Source organism: Epinephelus fuscoguttatus, linkage group LG2 (assembly GCF_011397635.1).
Source record: "Epinephelus fuscoguttatus linkage group LG2, E.fuscoguttatus.final_Chr_v1".
Lineage (NCBI taxonomy): Eukaryota > Metazoa > Chordata > Actinopteri > Perciformes > Serranidae > Epinephelus > Epinephelus fuscoguttatus.
The window spans coordinates 47,920,612-47,932,881 of record NC_064753.1 but is presented as its reverse complement, the minus strand read 5'-3'; the positions used below and the strand labels follow the sequence as shown (position 1 = coordinate 47,932,881).

General features: G+C 42.4%; 1 protein-coding gene across 3 annotated transcripts in view; it reads right to left on the bottom strand.

Moving 5' to 3' along the window:
• The window catches only part of lrrk1 (leucine-rich repeat kinase 1), a 124,412-nt gene that overhangs the window by 63,369 nt on the left and 48,773 nt on the right, over positions 1-12,270 (bottom strand). For 2 of the 3 annotated variants that reach the window (XM_049561456.1, XM_049561469.1), the window contains 5 exons: positions 8,669-8,781; positions 7,976-8,190; positions 6,399-6,563; positions 2,719-2,891; positions 2,434-2,554 (listed from right to left, as the gene is read on the bottom strand). In XM_049561456.1, coding sequence (XP_049417413.1) covers positions 2,434-2,554; positions 2,719-2,891; positions 6,399-6,563; positions 7,976-8,190; positions 8,669-8,781 — 787 coding nt within the window. The remainder of the gene's footprint in view (positions 1-2,433; positions 2,555-2,718; positions 2,892-6,398; positions 6,564-7,975; positions 8,191-8,668; positions 8,782-12,270) is intronic. The other variant, XM_049561464.1, reaches the window with a different exon arrangement.

Here is a 12,270-nt window from a genome sequence, read left to right as displayed (position 1 = left end):
TCCCTGACTCATCCTAAAACAACCCTTGAACCAACCATCATCCAGGCAAAGCTCTTGGACCAGCTGGTGCTACTTCCTGTGATTTGTCCTCTCTCTGAAGGTCTCATGTACCCACATGGATCTGTGTCTCACGTACTATTTGGGAACAGCCTCTCACCCTCAGAGCACATGCCTGTCAATTTTTATGCAGATTTTAAAATACAGATCTGTGAGTTAACTTCAAAACTGGTGAAACTAAAAAAAAAAAAAGAAAAGGTGATTCAGTTGTTGCCTAGCAACATTAAAAAAAGGCACAGCAAGCTGCAAAACATGGTCTATCTGATCAGGGCAGGCGTCATCAAAAAAAGGCAGCACCACGCACCTTGCACTCTGCAAGGTACAAAACGCGCTCTGACTGGGGCCTCACACTGTATGTACTGAGCACACACACACACACACACTTAATGTATTTTGCTTCTACTCCACATTATGTTCTTATTTCATGAATCTGTTTCCAGCCTACACAGTAAAATCATCTGAATTTCCAGGGAGAGTTTTTGTTGGCAAAAAGCAGAATTGTTATAATTCTGGTTACTGTAGATGTAACAGCTGCTGAATGAAAAAAAAAAAAAAAACCTACTCACTAGTTCACACAGATTGGTGATTTTCATATTTTCATGAAGCTGTATGCGGATGAGACATTTCTCACACATCTTATAAGCTTATTAAACTATTTGATAACATTTTAGATCATTTCACGAAAGCTTTGTTTTTAAGTGATACAACAGTTACATGCACACTAATATGTCACTCTTATTCCAAATATGACCATATTCTGAATTTGATGTGGGTCGTTTAATCCGTTTAAATTTTTCGATCAAGACATGAGGGATATTATTATTACCTGATATTATTCAGGTTTTAAGAGCATTCTTTGGACATGTTTACAGCCCCCTGCTTTTACATATTTTGATGTGGTAAAGGACATGTTAGGGCACATAATCAAAGTATGCATGGCTGCATGGAAACAGGAGTGTTTGTAGAATATTAATTTTCATTAGCCATATAAACAGGTTAGTAGGAACATTTCCTTTTCAGAATAAGGGCAAAACCAGAATATTTTGTGCATGTAAACATAGTCTGTGACTACGTTAACATGCAGACTAATATTCTACTAACATTTTAATATGACAATATTCTGAATTTGAGTCATGTAGACACCATATTCCATCTGGATATCTTGAATTAGGCCTTTATACACACCTCCTTTTAAATATAATCAAAGACCTGGATTTCAAGAGGTTTTTGGATACGGGAAAATATTGCAATGCTGAACTTTTCAAGAAGGACTGAAAGAGGGAGGCTGTATATGCACGGTCCAAAACAAGTCGGAAAGTACTGAAAAAAATCCTATTTTGATGCAAAGAAGCAAAATGGCACAAGCAGCTCCAGTCGTTTTAACTGCCTATATCTTGGTGTAAAAAACATCATGTTAGGGCACGTTAATCAGAGTATGCACGGCTGCATGTAATAGAAGGATTTAGTGGAACATTGATTTTCATTAGCCATGTTAACGGCTTACTAGTAGGGCTGGCCCAAACATTAGTCAGCAAGATTTCAATGTTCACTTACACAAAGAAAAAAAATGAACAAATAAAAAACATGAAACTCTATCAGGAGCTGCACCTCGTCAAAATAAATCCAAACCTATATGACTGGACCATGTGGGACTTTAAGGACAGAAAGGACAGACACAGGAAGTGTCCACACTCAGCAGTCAGACAGGAGTCAGGTTAATCTCCAGGGCTGGTACCTGCGGTTATTCCACAGGCTAGTTAATAACATGTCGGGCAGGAAATCCAAAGTGTGGGGTCATTTTGAGAAGGTGAAGGACGAACCCAAGGTGATATGTAAACTCATCTTCATTGGTCGACTACAAACATGACGTATCATCTGAAACATGGAAGTAGCTACATGCCCATTAGCCCACAGCGTCATTAACAGGCGGCTCGCTCAGTGTGTGACGTGCACTTGGAGATAAAATATAGGCCTATATTAATGAAGGTTCATTAGTACGGTTTGTATTTCTCTGTAATGTAGCACAGTGTTAACAATGTTACTGATGCTATTCTTTCACACACCTTCAACTCAAACCACCAAAATATATCATTTAATCATTACATTCATATCAGAAACATGCAGGAGACCAGTCGACTGATGGACCGTAATGAGGACTATCGGTCGACTTGGACTAGGCAGCCCTACTTTGTAGGAATATTGTCTTTTTTGGAGCAAGTTCAGAAAACAGAATATTTACAGATGCATGTAAACATAGTCAGTGATGTGCTGTATGTATTTAATAAGCAAACAGTTTCTCTCTGTTGGACCAAACTGTGAGGTTCCTCTACACAGACTCACAGTGCAGAGCATCAGCAGACACGCCGCATCACTCACCAGTCTGCCCAGCAGCTTACTGCCACAGGCTGAGCTGCTGCTGTCTTTCATGGAGAGAGCCACCTGGTAGATCAGCTTCTTCAACCCATCCAAACCCTCCAGGGTCTTACAGGACACTTCCCTGAGCACCAAGACACACACACACAATTGAATACACTCCACAGACTAACAGACAGATGGTAAGATGTTCTGTGAGGCTGATACGAGTGACAGCTGTCACGAAGCTCAGCCAAACAGTGCAGCTGCTTCTTATCAAAAGAAATGAATGTAAAAATGTGTGTTTACTGCAGGTGCTTCCAGGTGATGTCAGGGTAGCCGCTGGCTCGAGCCCCCGACGGCGATCGGCACAGAGCCAGAATGTAAGCTCTCAGCGTGGCCAGTCTCTCAGTGCGAAACTTGGTGTCGATGAGATCCAAGTGTGTTCCCACGACCACCACGGCAGAGTTTGGTGCTCGCGCCTGCGGCAACAACACACAGTTGAAAAATGATTCTTGCTCTTGGAGACACTTGTTTGACACACACATGAAAATAGCATGTTAATACACTCTCATTTCATACTCTTTTCCTTTTTGTATGTGTGTTGCTATGTTTCTTTAGATGCTGGGTAAACTTAAGAGAGAGTGTGTAAACAGGAGAAGGGGAAGTGGCAGATAAGAAGGGAGAAGGGAGAGAAATTGGTTTTTGGGTGAGGGGAAGGGATGAAGTGCTAGTATCATGTCCACATGTAGAGTGTATGTGTGTACTTGTGTGTGTATATGGTGTGATACAGAGGCAGAGGAAAGCACACATCCTCTGCAGCCCAAGGCAACATGTCTCCTCATTTCCAGACACACTTTTGACAGGACATTATGCAATTATTTTCACATTCCTCTGGAAGAATGCTGGAATTGACTTTGTTTACAATCTCTTTCCATGCCTCTTATTTGTCTGCACTTGTCTCTTCATTACATTTTTTTCCGGCAGCAGTTTATTTTTTTGGTTTTCATTTTATTTACTGATTTAGAAAAAGAACTTACATCTAAAATGAAAAAAATCATTCAGGCTTTTGCAGAATAACATATCAGTGAGGCAGTGTATAGAGTTTTCAGATGAGGGCTAAATTCTTGCATCTGATTTGCTGTTCCTCTCTGAGCATACACCACACTATCATCTATAGATGTATAAAGGCACCTGGATACAGTGTTGGAGGCGGGCCCCGTTCATTCCTGTGACAGTTGCTCAGTGGCACATGAAGCCAATAAAGTTCAACAGCTGCGTATAAAAATTACCCAGATAATCGGCACTGCTTCAGCACTGTGTGGCCCACAGATGCACCAGAGACTACCGCCAGCTACTTCCAATTTAGTGCTTCACTAACTCAAAGGGGGATAAAATGAATCAATAGAGCAGCTCTCCAGACTTTCCAAATGTCATCAAACTGAATGGATCAAATTCTGATGGTGAAACGAGTCATTTCACAGAGGTTGTGACTCTCAAAGAAATGTATCCACTGATTTGCAGATGTCTCTTTCGCCACACAAGTCAATGGGAAACCCTTTTTGGGCCACGTGGCATCACATGACGGATGCAATCACACTGTTTGGTCACTATGAAAACTGGTTTGACGCACTTCCTGGAGGCCTGTCGGCATCGCGTCATCAAACGCCAACCACCAAGCCGGCCTCCCTTTTGGGGGAAAATCTGACTTTGACTTTGATGTTTTAATATTACTGTTACTATTCAGTTTTAATCCTGTTCTGAATTTATTTCATTTTTTAAATAATTCCTTGTAAAATTCACAGAATTAGTTCTCTGAGAATCTCTTTCACATTCCAGCAAATGTTGGTGCTGAAACTAAAATATCATCCATAGTATCGAATCGATATTGAATCCAAATGGTAATTGGACACCAAATCAAATCTGACCTTGTGAATCGATACTGAATCGATTCAGAAAACACTCAGCCCTTCTTTATACTCTCTGTTCACAATAAAGCTGTTTAAAAAAATCCTACATAGCTAATGACATACCAGCACACAGATCCTCAAATGTGGCCCTTGACATACGGAAATGTTCCAGCCAGAGTTCGTGAGTGAAATGCTGCTGGACAACTACCTCCCAAAAGTCCTTCACACGCCTACGTTCCCATACACACGGAGAACGATGCGATGGTCTCCTTCCAGCTATTTCCCACAGTACTCTTAACATTAAACTTCTTTGTCGTCTCTTCTTCAAGACGGTTAGGTACGCTGTGAGCGCTGACAAAATGCTAACCAGAGTTCTCCCAAGAGCCGACGTTTATCAGGAATCTGTCCATGGTCAGTTGTTGAGTGTCAGTTGAGCGTGTTGTTGTTTACAGTGGGCATAAGACGCTCTCTTATGACGTCATCTCATGGCGCACTCTTCTTCTACGGGGGTGTTTTTATTTTGTTCATTTTTCACGAGAAGAGCCACCTACTGCTCTTCCTGTTGACTTCCAATAATCGCAAAACAATAACGAATTGAAACAGGCATAAATTCGCATTTTCTTTTGCGCATTTTCACAAAATTTATCTCAAAAATTTCGATACATTTGGATGGTAACCCCACTACTGTCAGTTGAATCATACCCCTTGTCGACAGTCATGAGCTGGCTTGGTTTGGTTTGGTTTGGTTTGGCCCGTCAGCCCAGCACAGCAGGGATTTGCATTTCCATTACAACAGGGCTACCTGCGTGAAGGTGTGTCTTTAACTGATGAGGCTGGTCTTGAGTGATGACATTTAAAAGCAGTGGTCCGATCAGGGCGGGTCAAAGAAGTTTACCTGTTGGAGGTGAGCTGTTTGCAGAGGTGCAGTAAGAGCCTGTTGTCTGCAGCTCTTCATCAACAACTCACTGTGGCTGTTTCTGATTTTCCAATTTTCCAATAGATTTTTCACAATAAAAGTCTACCATTATTTTGTTATGTAAAAACTTTTATTGTGAAGCAGCAACATAAGGAAATGTTGAGTTTTCGAGTCGCAACTTCACACAACTTCTAACACGGCTGATAGCGAACATGAAACAGTAAAATAAAGCAGATATCTAAAGTACAAACAGGACGCATGACAGAAACTAAACTCCAAACCACAGAGATCCAGCTAGAAGCTACAGACGTACTGAGAGCTGAACACACAGAGACTTTTAAAAACACTTTTCTCTCTGGTGTCCTGCAGACAGAGGTGAGAATCGCAACTCATACGCTTGTTTGACGGGAAGAACAGGGGTGGGCGGGGGTTGGCTGCGGTTGGCGAGACATCACCGCTACCCGCTTGAGGGTGGGTGGCCCTGCTTTTGGACCTACTCCTGAGAGGGTCCATCTCCGGCACGGCTGGGCATGGCACGCCGCGTCTAAACTGACAGTGGAATCACAAATCCGCGCGGCATGGCTTTACTCAGCGCGGCCTAGAGTGACAATGGAAAAAGGGTATTAGTCTTTACTTTTCGAAATGTTTAACTCCCACGTTGACTCTTTAAACATTCTTGAGTGTAATTCCCACCACTTCGACGAATACATTTATCATTATTATAATTATCATAATTATTATTTTGGCAGGGGGATTTCACTCCGGCCTACAAAACACATCCAGGCGTCATTAATGCTGTAAACCGAGCACACAAACCAGCGGGAAGCAAAGAGGAGGCGTTATGAAATGTTAGGAGTTAGTAATTAGGCTTCAATGAAGCATTTAAATGAAATGATGCAAACAGTTTCAACATCTTCCACGTCATCACGCCCCCATTAAATGACATCCATCGGGCTGCGGTTGGTTTATGTGGTCTGACAACCAAATGATTTTCCTTTAAATCAGATCACTCCTCCCTCCGAGTGGAAACACAAATACCATCTGTTTGTCTGCTTCTCACAGTCACACCCTTCACTTTCTGACCACTCTCACTACAGCGCAGCCTCAGGTTCTCAGTGTGTGTGTGTGTGTGTGTGTGTGTGTGTGTGTGTGCCACATTTCACCTCTATGTTGAGCAGCCATGTCTGCAGGTTGGCCACAGCCTCCTCTCCCAGAGCCAGGTTCCAGATCACCACGTACAGGGCCTTATCAGTGAAGAAACACTGGTTCACTGTGGACATGCTCGCCTGACCACCAATGTCCCACACGTTGAACGCCACTGAGTCCTTCTGTGTGAAACGAGACAAGTGCTGAGTCAGCTCTACAGAAGCGATGAGTCAGGAATTTAGAAACAGTATTAAAGATCCTCCCTGCATTTGTGGGAAGTTTCCACTGGACCGACCCACAGACCTCACTGTGTACAGTTTCTATTGGAACCACTCTCTGACCCAGAAGTGAAAACTGCTGACAAACTGTTTGTGGATTAACCAGAGCAACAGGGACGCTGTTTCTAAAAAGAGGTGTTCACTCTTTCCCCTATAATTGTACAACTGTATCCCCGCCAAGGGCAAAAGCTTTTTATTTAATGCCATAAATAGCTCCAAAAATCCATTCATTCACAAATCAATGATTTGCTTTTGTAGAGGCCTCAGTGCAGAGCTGCTCTGACACGCACTGTGCTCTCACTTAAAGGTCCAGTGTGCAGGATTTAGGGGATATATTGGCAGAGATGGAAGATAAATTAATAGGTATGTTTTCTTTGGTGTCACCTGAAAATAAGAATCGTTTTATTTTCGTTACCCTAGAATGAGGTGTTTACATACAGAGCAGATCCTTGTCTATATCAAACACTTGCTATAGATAAGGCCATACACATTTTTGTGTCGGCCACCGTAGTTAGAAGCCCCTTCTTGATGAGCAGTGTCAGAAGAACACTTACTTACTGACTTATGAGACTGGTTTATTCAGTGTTTTTACTGGTTTAAAGCACCTTGTCTGTTTGTTCTGGAGAGGAGGAGACCTCTGTGGATAATGCTGCTCCTGGTACAAATGTCCTGAACAATGAACACTGAAGGAATTCTAACCAGGAGAAGTTTTATCTGGTTGCAATCTGCAATCCTCACTGCTAGACGCCACTAAATCTCCCTAAATCTTACACACTGTTTCTTTAATTTCAGCTCAGTGTGGAGTCATAACTGTGCTTTACCGTCATTTACAGACTCCTCCCTGTTTTTCACTGAGGGCGGGGCTTTGCACATCCACACACACACGGAGCAGAGCACGAATGTCACTGAAGTCAACAACAGTTTGTTACATTATGTACAATAAAACCAAAAATGGACAGATGCAGATCGTCGCAATCATCTGAAAATCAAATTTAAATGTTTGGACTTTTTGAATGTTGCTGATGGAAGAGAAGCCAGTCCTGACCAGACCACAAGCAGCTCTTCTGCTGATACAGTTGCACCCCCCAACAGACACAGAAAGAAGCTCTGATCTGTCCATTTCAGTTTTGAGAGAAGAAACACTCCTCCTGGCTTTTTATCAATAATAATATTGTGATGAAACTTGCGGAAATCAAACAGCTAATCCAATAAGCAGACTGATATGCAATCAGTTTCCTTCTTGTCTTTATGGTCTGATATCTCGAGCCTGTACTGTGTGTGTGAGTGTATAATATACTGTCTGTGTTTTTTCTTACGCTGTTTTTGCCTCCGCTGGGTTTTTCCAGCTCCCAGGTGGAGGTGGAGATGCTGCACTCTGCCGGGGTGAAGGGGGCCGCCTTGCCGGTCTGTAGAGCCTCCAGCAGGGCCGTCTTCCCCTGTCTCGGTGGACCAATCACGAGCATCTTCAGCAGTCTATAAGGCTCTGCTTTTCGAAGGTGTGCCCGGAGGTAAGCCAGGACAGATGTAGGACCTGGAAAACCAGAGAGGTCGACACAAAGTTTTCAGGATGTTTAGAATGACATTACAAATTATCAAGAAACATTACAGAGGTGCCACCACTGCAAACCAAAAAATATCGACCCATGAATTGATGTGACAGGTTAAGAGGAACCAATAGGACGTTTTACAAACTCTCCTTATTGACTAAGTGTTTTGTTCTTGGTTTTAAGATGTATTTACATGGATTTTTTTTTGGCATGATTGGCACAGGGGCCAAGCCTTTAAACGCAAAAGTCCGTGACTGAGTGACTGACTGATTGAGTTGGCCAAATGCCGCCATTTCCTGTTTCACATTAAAAGCCCTCTGGCGTTTTATACATAACCCAGCCTTTGCAAAAAAGTATTCAAACTTAATTTTAAGTTAATATGGTTCTTCTTCAGCAGTCATTTAAGCATTATAACTTTAGGTAAAAACACTTCCAGCTTTTGGAAAGTCGGTCTGACAGTACCTTCTTTTCTTACTTCCTGGGGGACATTAGTGATGTTGAGGTCTTCGGTGTCCAGCTGCCACAGGTTAGACAGCTGGCTGAGCTCTGCTGGAAGCTCCCGGATCCCAGGATTGCTGTTTCCAGAGCAGGTGAGACAACACGAGTCAACAATACACATGACAGACAGGAAGCTCAAAGCTCCCTAACCATCCAAATGACATTATGAAAAAGTTAAGAGAAGTGTGTAGGACTTAGTGGCATCTAGCGGTGAGGACTGCAGACTACAAATAGCTAAACTTCTCCATGTAGAATTCCTTCAGTGTTCATTGTTCAGGAGGTTTTTACCAGAAGCTAAAATATCTGCAGAGGTCTCTTTGTTTCCAAAACAAACAGACCAGGGAACTCATTTAAAAAATAATGTGTAACATCCACACTAAAAATGTCCGCACGGACAAAAGCCAAAAATATTCGACAGTTTCTACATTCAGGCTTCCACCTCACCATCTGCGTCGCCAAGTTCCCGTCTCCAAAATGTTCGTAACCATGGGTCAGAGTTTCTCCCATCAAGTCTGTTTTTATAGATCACAATTTTAGCGTGGGAAGTGGCGTATGTCTTTTTCAGGCCTCGTTTTGCGTACGCAGTGTTTATAAATGAGACCCCCGGTGAATAAAACCAGTCAAAACACTGAATAAAGCAGTTTCACGTTACAAATCAGCGTTTCTTCAACGCTGTCTGGCCTGTCAGAGACGGGCCGCAAGCCCAGCACTTTCTAATGTGTGCTCACCTTTTTTCTCAGATAACTTAAGATCCAGATGTTCAGGAGGTCTCCTCCTCTTCAAAAGGTGCCAGATGATTTATATCGGTAAAAATACTGAATAAAGCAGTTTCATGTTTAAAAAAATGTGTGTTTTTCTGATGCTGCCTGTCATGGAGGGGCTGCTGACTGGTGGCTGATGCAAAAATTCAATAACACGAAAACATAAATGGCCCTGTCTGGTGTCAGTGTTTTGTTTGTCTGTCCTGGGCTACTGTAGAAACATGGTGGTGCAACATGGTGGACTCAGTGGACGAGGTGTAAATATAAACGTCTCATTCTGAGGTAACAAATACACAATTCTAATTTTTTGGTGATTATACACTAAAGATACATAGTTAGATATATCCCCCTCCATCCGGCACATTGGACCTTTAAATGTTAAATTATTCCTAATTAAACAGTTCACACCTCACGGACTTCCACTGAGCCCTCAGGGATTTTAAAAACACTCCGATGGAGATGTTGCCACAGCAATATTTGGCAGCCACAGACTTTGTGGATCCACAACTTCCCAAACAATTCAATCATTTCGCGGGGGGAGGTGCGTGAGAGCAGAGCGATCTGCTGCTCGTATGAAACAGCTGCAAACAGCTGGAGCAGGAGGACTGACCTCATACCACACTGTGGTTCCCAGGGACTGAACTGAACCCAAAAAGATTTGTCACTCCTGACTTCATCATTTGACTTTCAACATTTGGCTTGTTAGGGTGACATAATGCCTCACAGTGAGTCCTTCAGCATAAAAAACATCAACAACAATAACGCCGATTATTTAACCAGCGGAGTGTGTCACTTGGCTCCAGCACCCACATCTGATTGTACTGAAAACTGTTGACATGGTTATTGTTTTGAATTTGATTTCAGCTTTATCGATCCAAATGCAAAACTCTATCATGTGGAAATACAAGATCTGTGATTGACTATAAACTGTCAAAGTGCTGAAAAACAGCACATATCTCATATAAATGATTAATTTGTTCACTGAACAATGTGTTTCATTAAAAATAAAATATGTAACTTTTTCACATTAAACAAATACAACTAGACCAGTGTTATATATTTTGCTGGGTTCTGTACTTATCCCAAATGTTTTCAACAATGTTCAAAGAGAAATCTGTCGTTTTAACAAAGGACACGCTCCATGTCATTTAATTGCCTGTCAGTGGCGTCATATCCCCCTTGTGTTGTCTCACCAGAAACTGTCACAAATTGATCAGTTTGAGGCCACATTTTTACCATATGCTTTTTTGATCTTGATCCTTTTTTTCAAAGATTTGTTTTTGGGCTTTTTGGCCTTTAATGACAGGACAGTCAGAGATGTGACAGGGAAGAGAGGGGATGACATGCAGCAAAGGGCCATGGGCTGGAATTGAACTCGCGGCCACTGCAGCAAAGACATTGGACCTCATTCACAAACAGTGCGTACGCACAAATCTGTGCTTAAACTGTGCGTACGATTGTTTCACGCACAAATCCGAGATTCATCAATATTTTCTTACCCGAATTTGTTCTTATTCTGCGAACAAATTTAGAACTGCCTCAGACCATGCGTACACACAAATGATGATGGCCGAACTGACTTAGAAAATGCAAACATACCTTTTAAGTACATGCAGAGTCTATAAAACCACATTTATTAAAAAGAGATTTAATTAACGTTTTTTAAAATCATTAATTTACTAATATATTGGCCAAATGGATTAAATAACCATGAAATTGACACACCTTCACCCTCATCATTGTGACAATTAAAATATTAATAACATGAACAGAAAAACTATCACTCCATCAGCGTGCAGATGATCTGTAATGCCGACTGCCATATCCTTAAGGCTGTGGCCCGCTGGCCAGGAGGCACCCACGACTCATTTATTTTGCAGAACAGTACAGTGGGAACGCGTTTGGAGGCAGGGGCTGTGAGAAGTGGATGGCTTGTTGGTGAGCATCTTTTGTTCTAGTCTTTTATTTCAATTGTTTTCAGTTAGTATTTTCAGTAAGTCTCTATTCCGTTAATGCTAAAATGTTATATTGTTTGGGTGACCGGGCATATGGCCTTAAAACATGGCTGATGACACCATACGCAAACCCTGAAGCCCCTCAAGAGGTGCGCTCTAATAACATATATGCCCACACAAGCGCACTTTTGGCGTGCTTAAGGGCCGCTGGATGTGTTTGGATCAGATACGGCCGGTGGCAAACTACTTTATACCCCTGAGAAGGTGTGCAAGATCATCCTGGCATGCTGTGTCCTCCACAATCTTACAATGACCCATGGCATTCCTGTAAGAACCGGCGCCATCGCTTCTAACAAACTGTGAAATTTACTACTTCTCTCCTCGCGTAACCGCTTCCTTCATTCATGAATCAACTCTAGGCAAGCGGTTTCCTTATATGGAGAAATGGGGGCGTGGTAGTATGCTGATTGCAGATCACGGACACGTGCCTGTCAATTTAGAATGGTTCTGATTTACTAACATACGCACGGTGGTGAGAACAAAATTGGCCGGTACGCATGTGTCATGAATCCGACGGTGATTTTGCGCAAGTACTTATTTTTTGCGGAGAGTAAGAACATTTCTGCGCAGATATTAGTGAATGAGGCCCATTGCCTTTGTACATGCAGTGCAAACTCTACCCGGTGAGCCAGTGGTGGCTCTGCCTGATCCTCGCCCTTCTTGACTATACGTTTTAACCAATTGAAGGATCTTAGTCATCAGACGGATGGATCTGAAGTTATTTAAGAAATGTCCTGGGCAAATGTTAGCAGCAGCTCCAGCCCCTGCTGTGCCAAACACCCACAGAGAA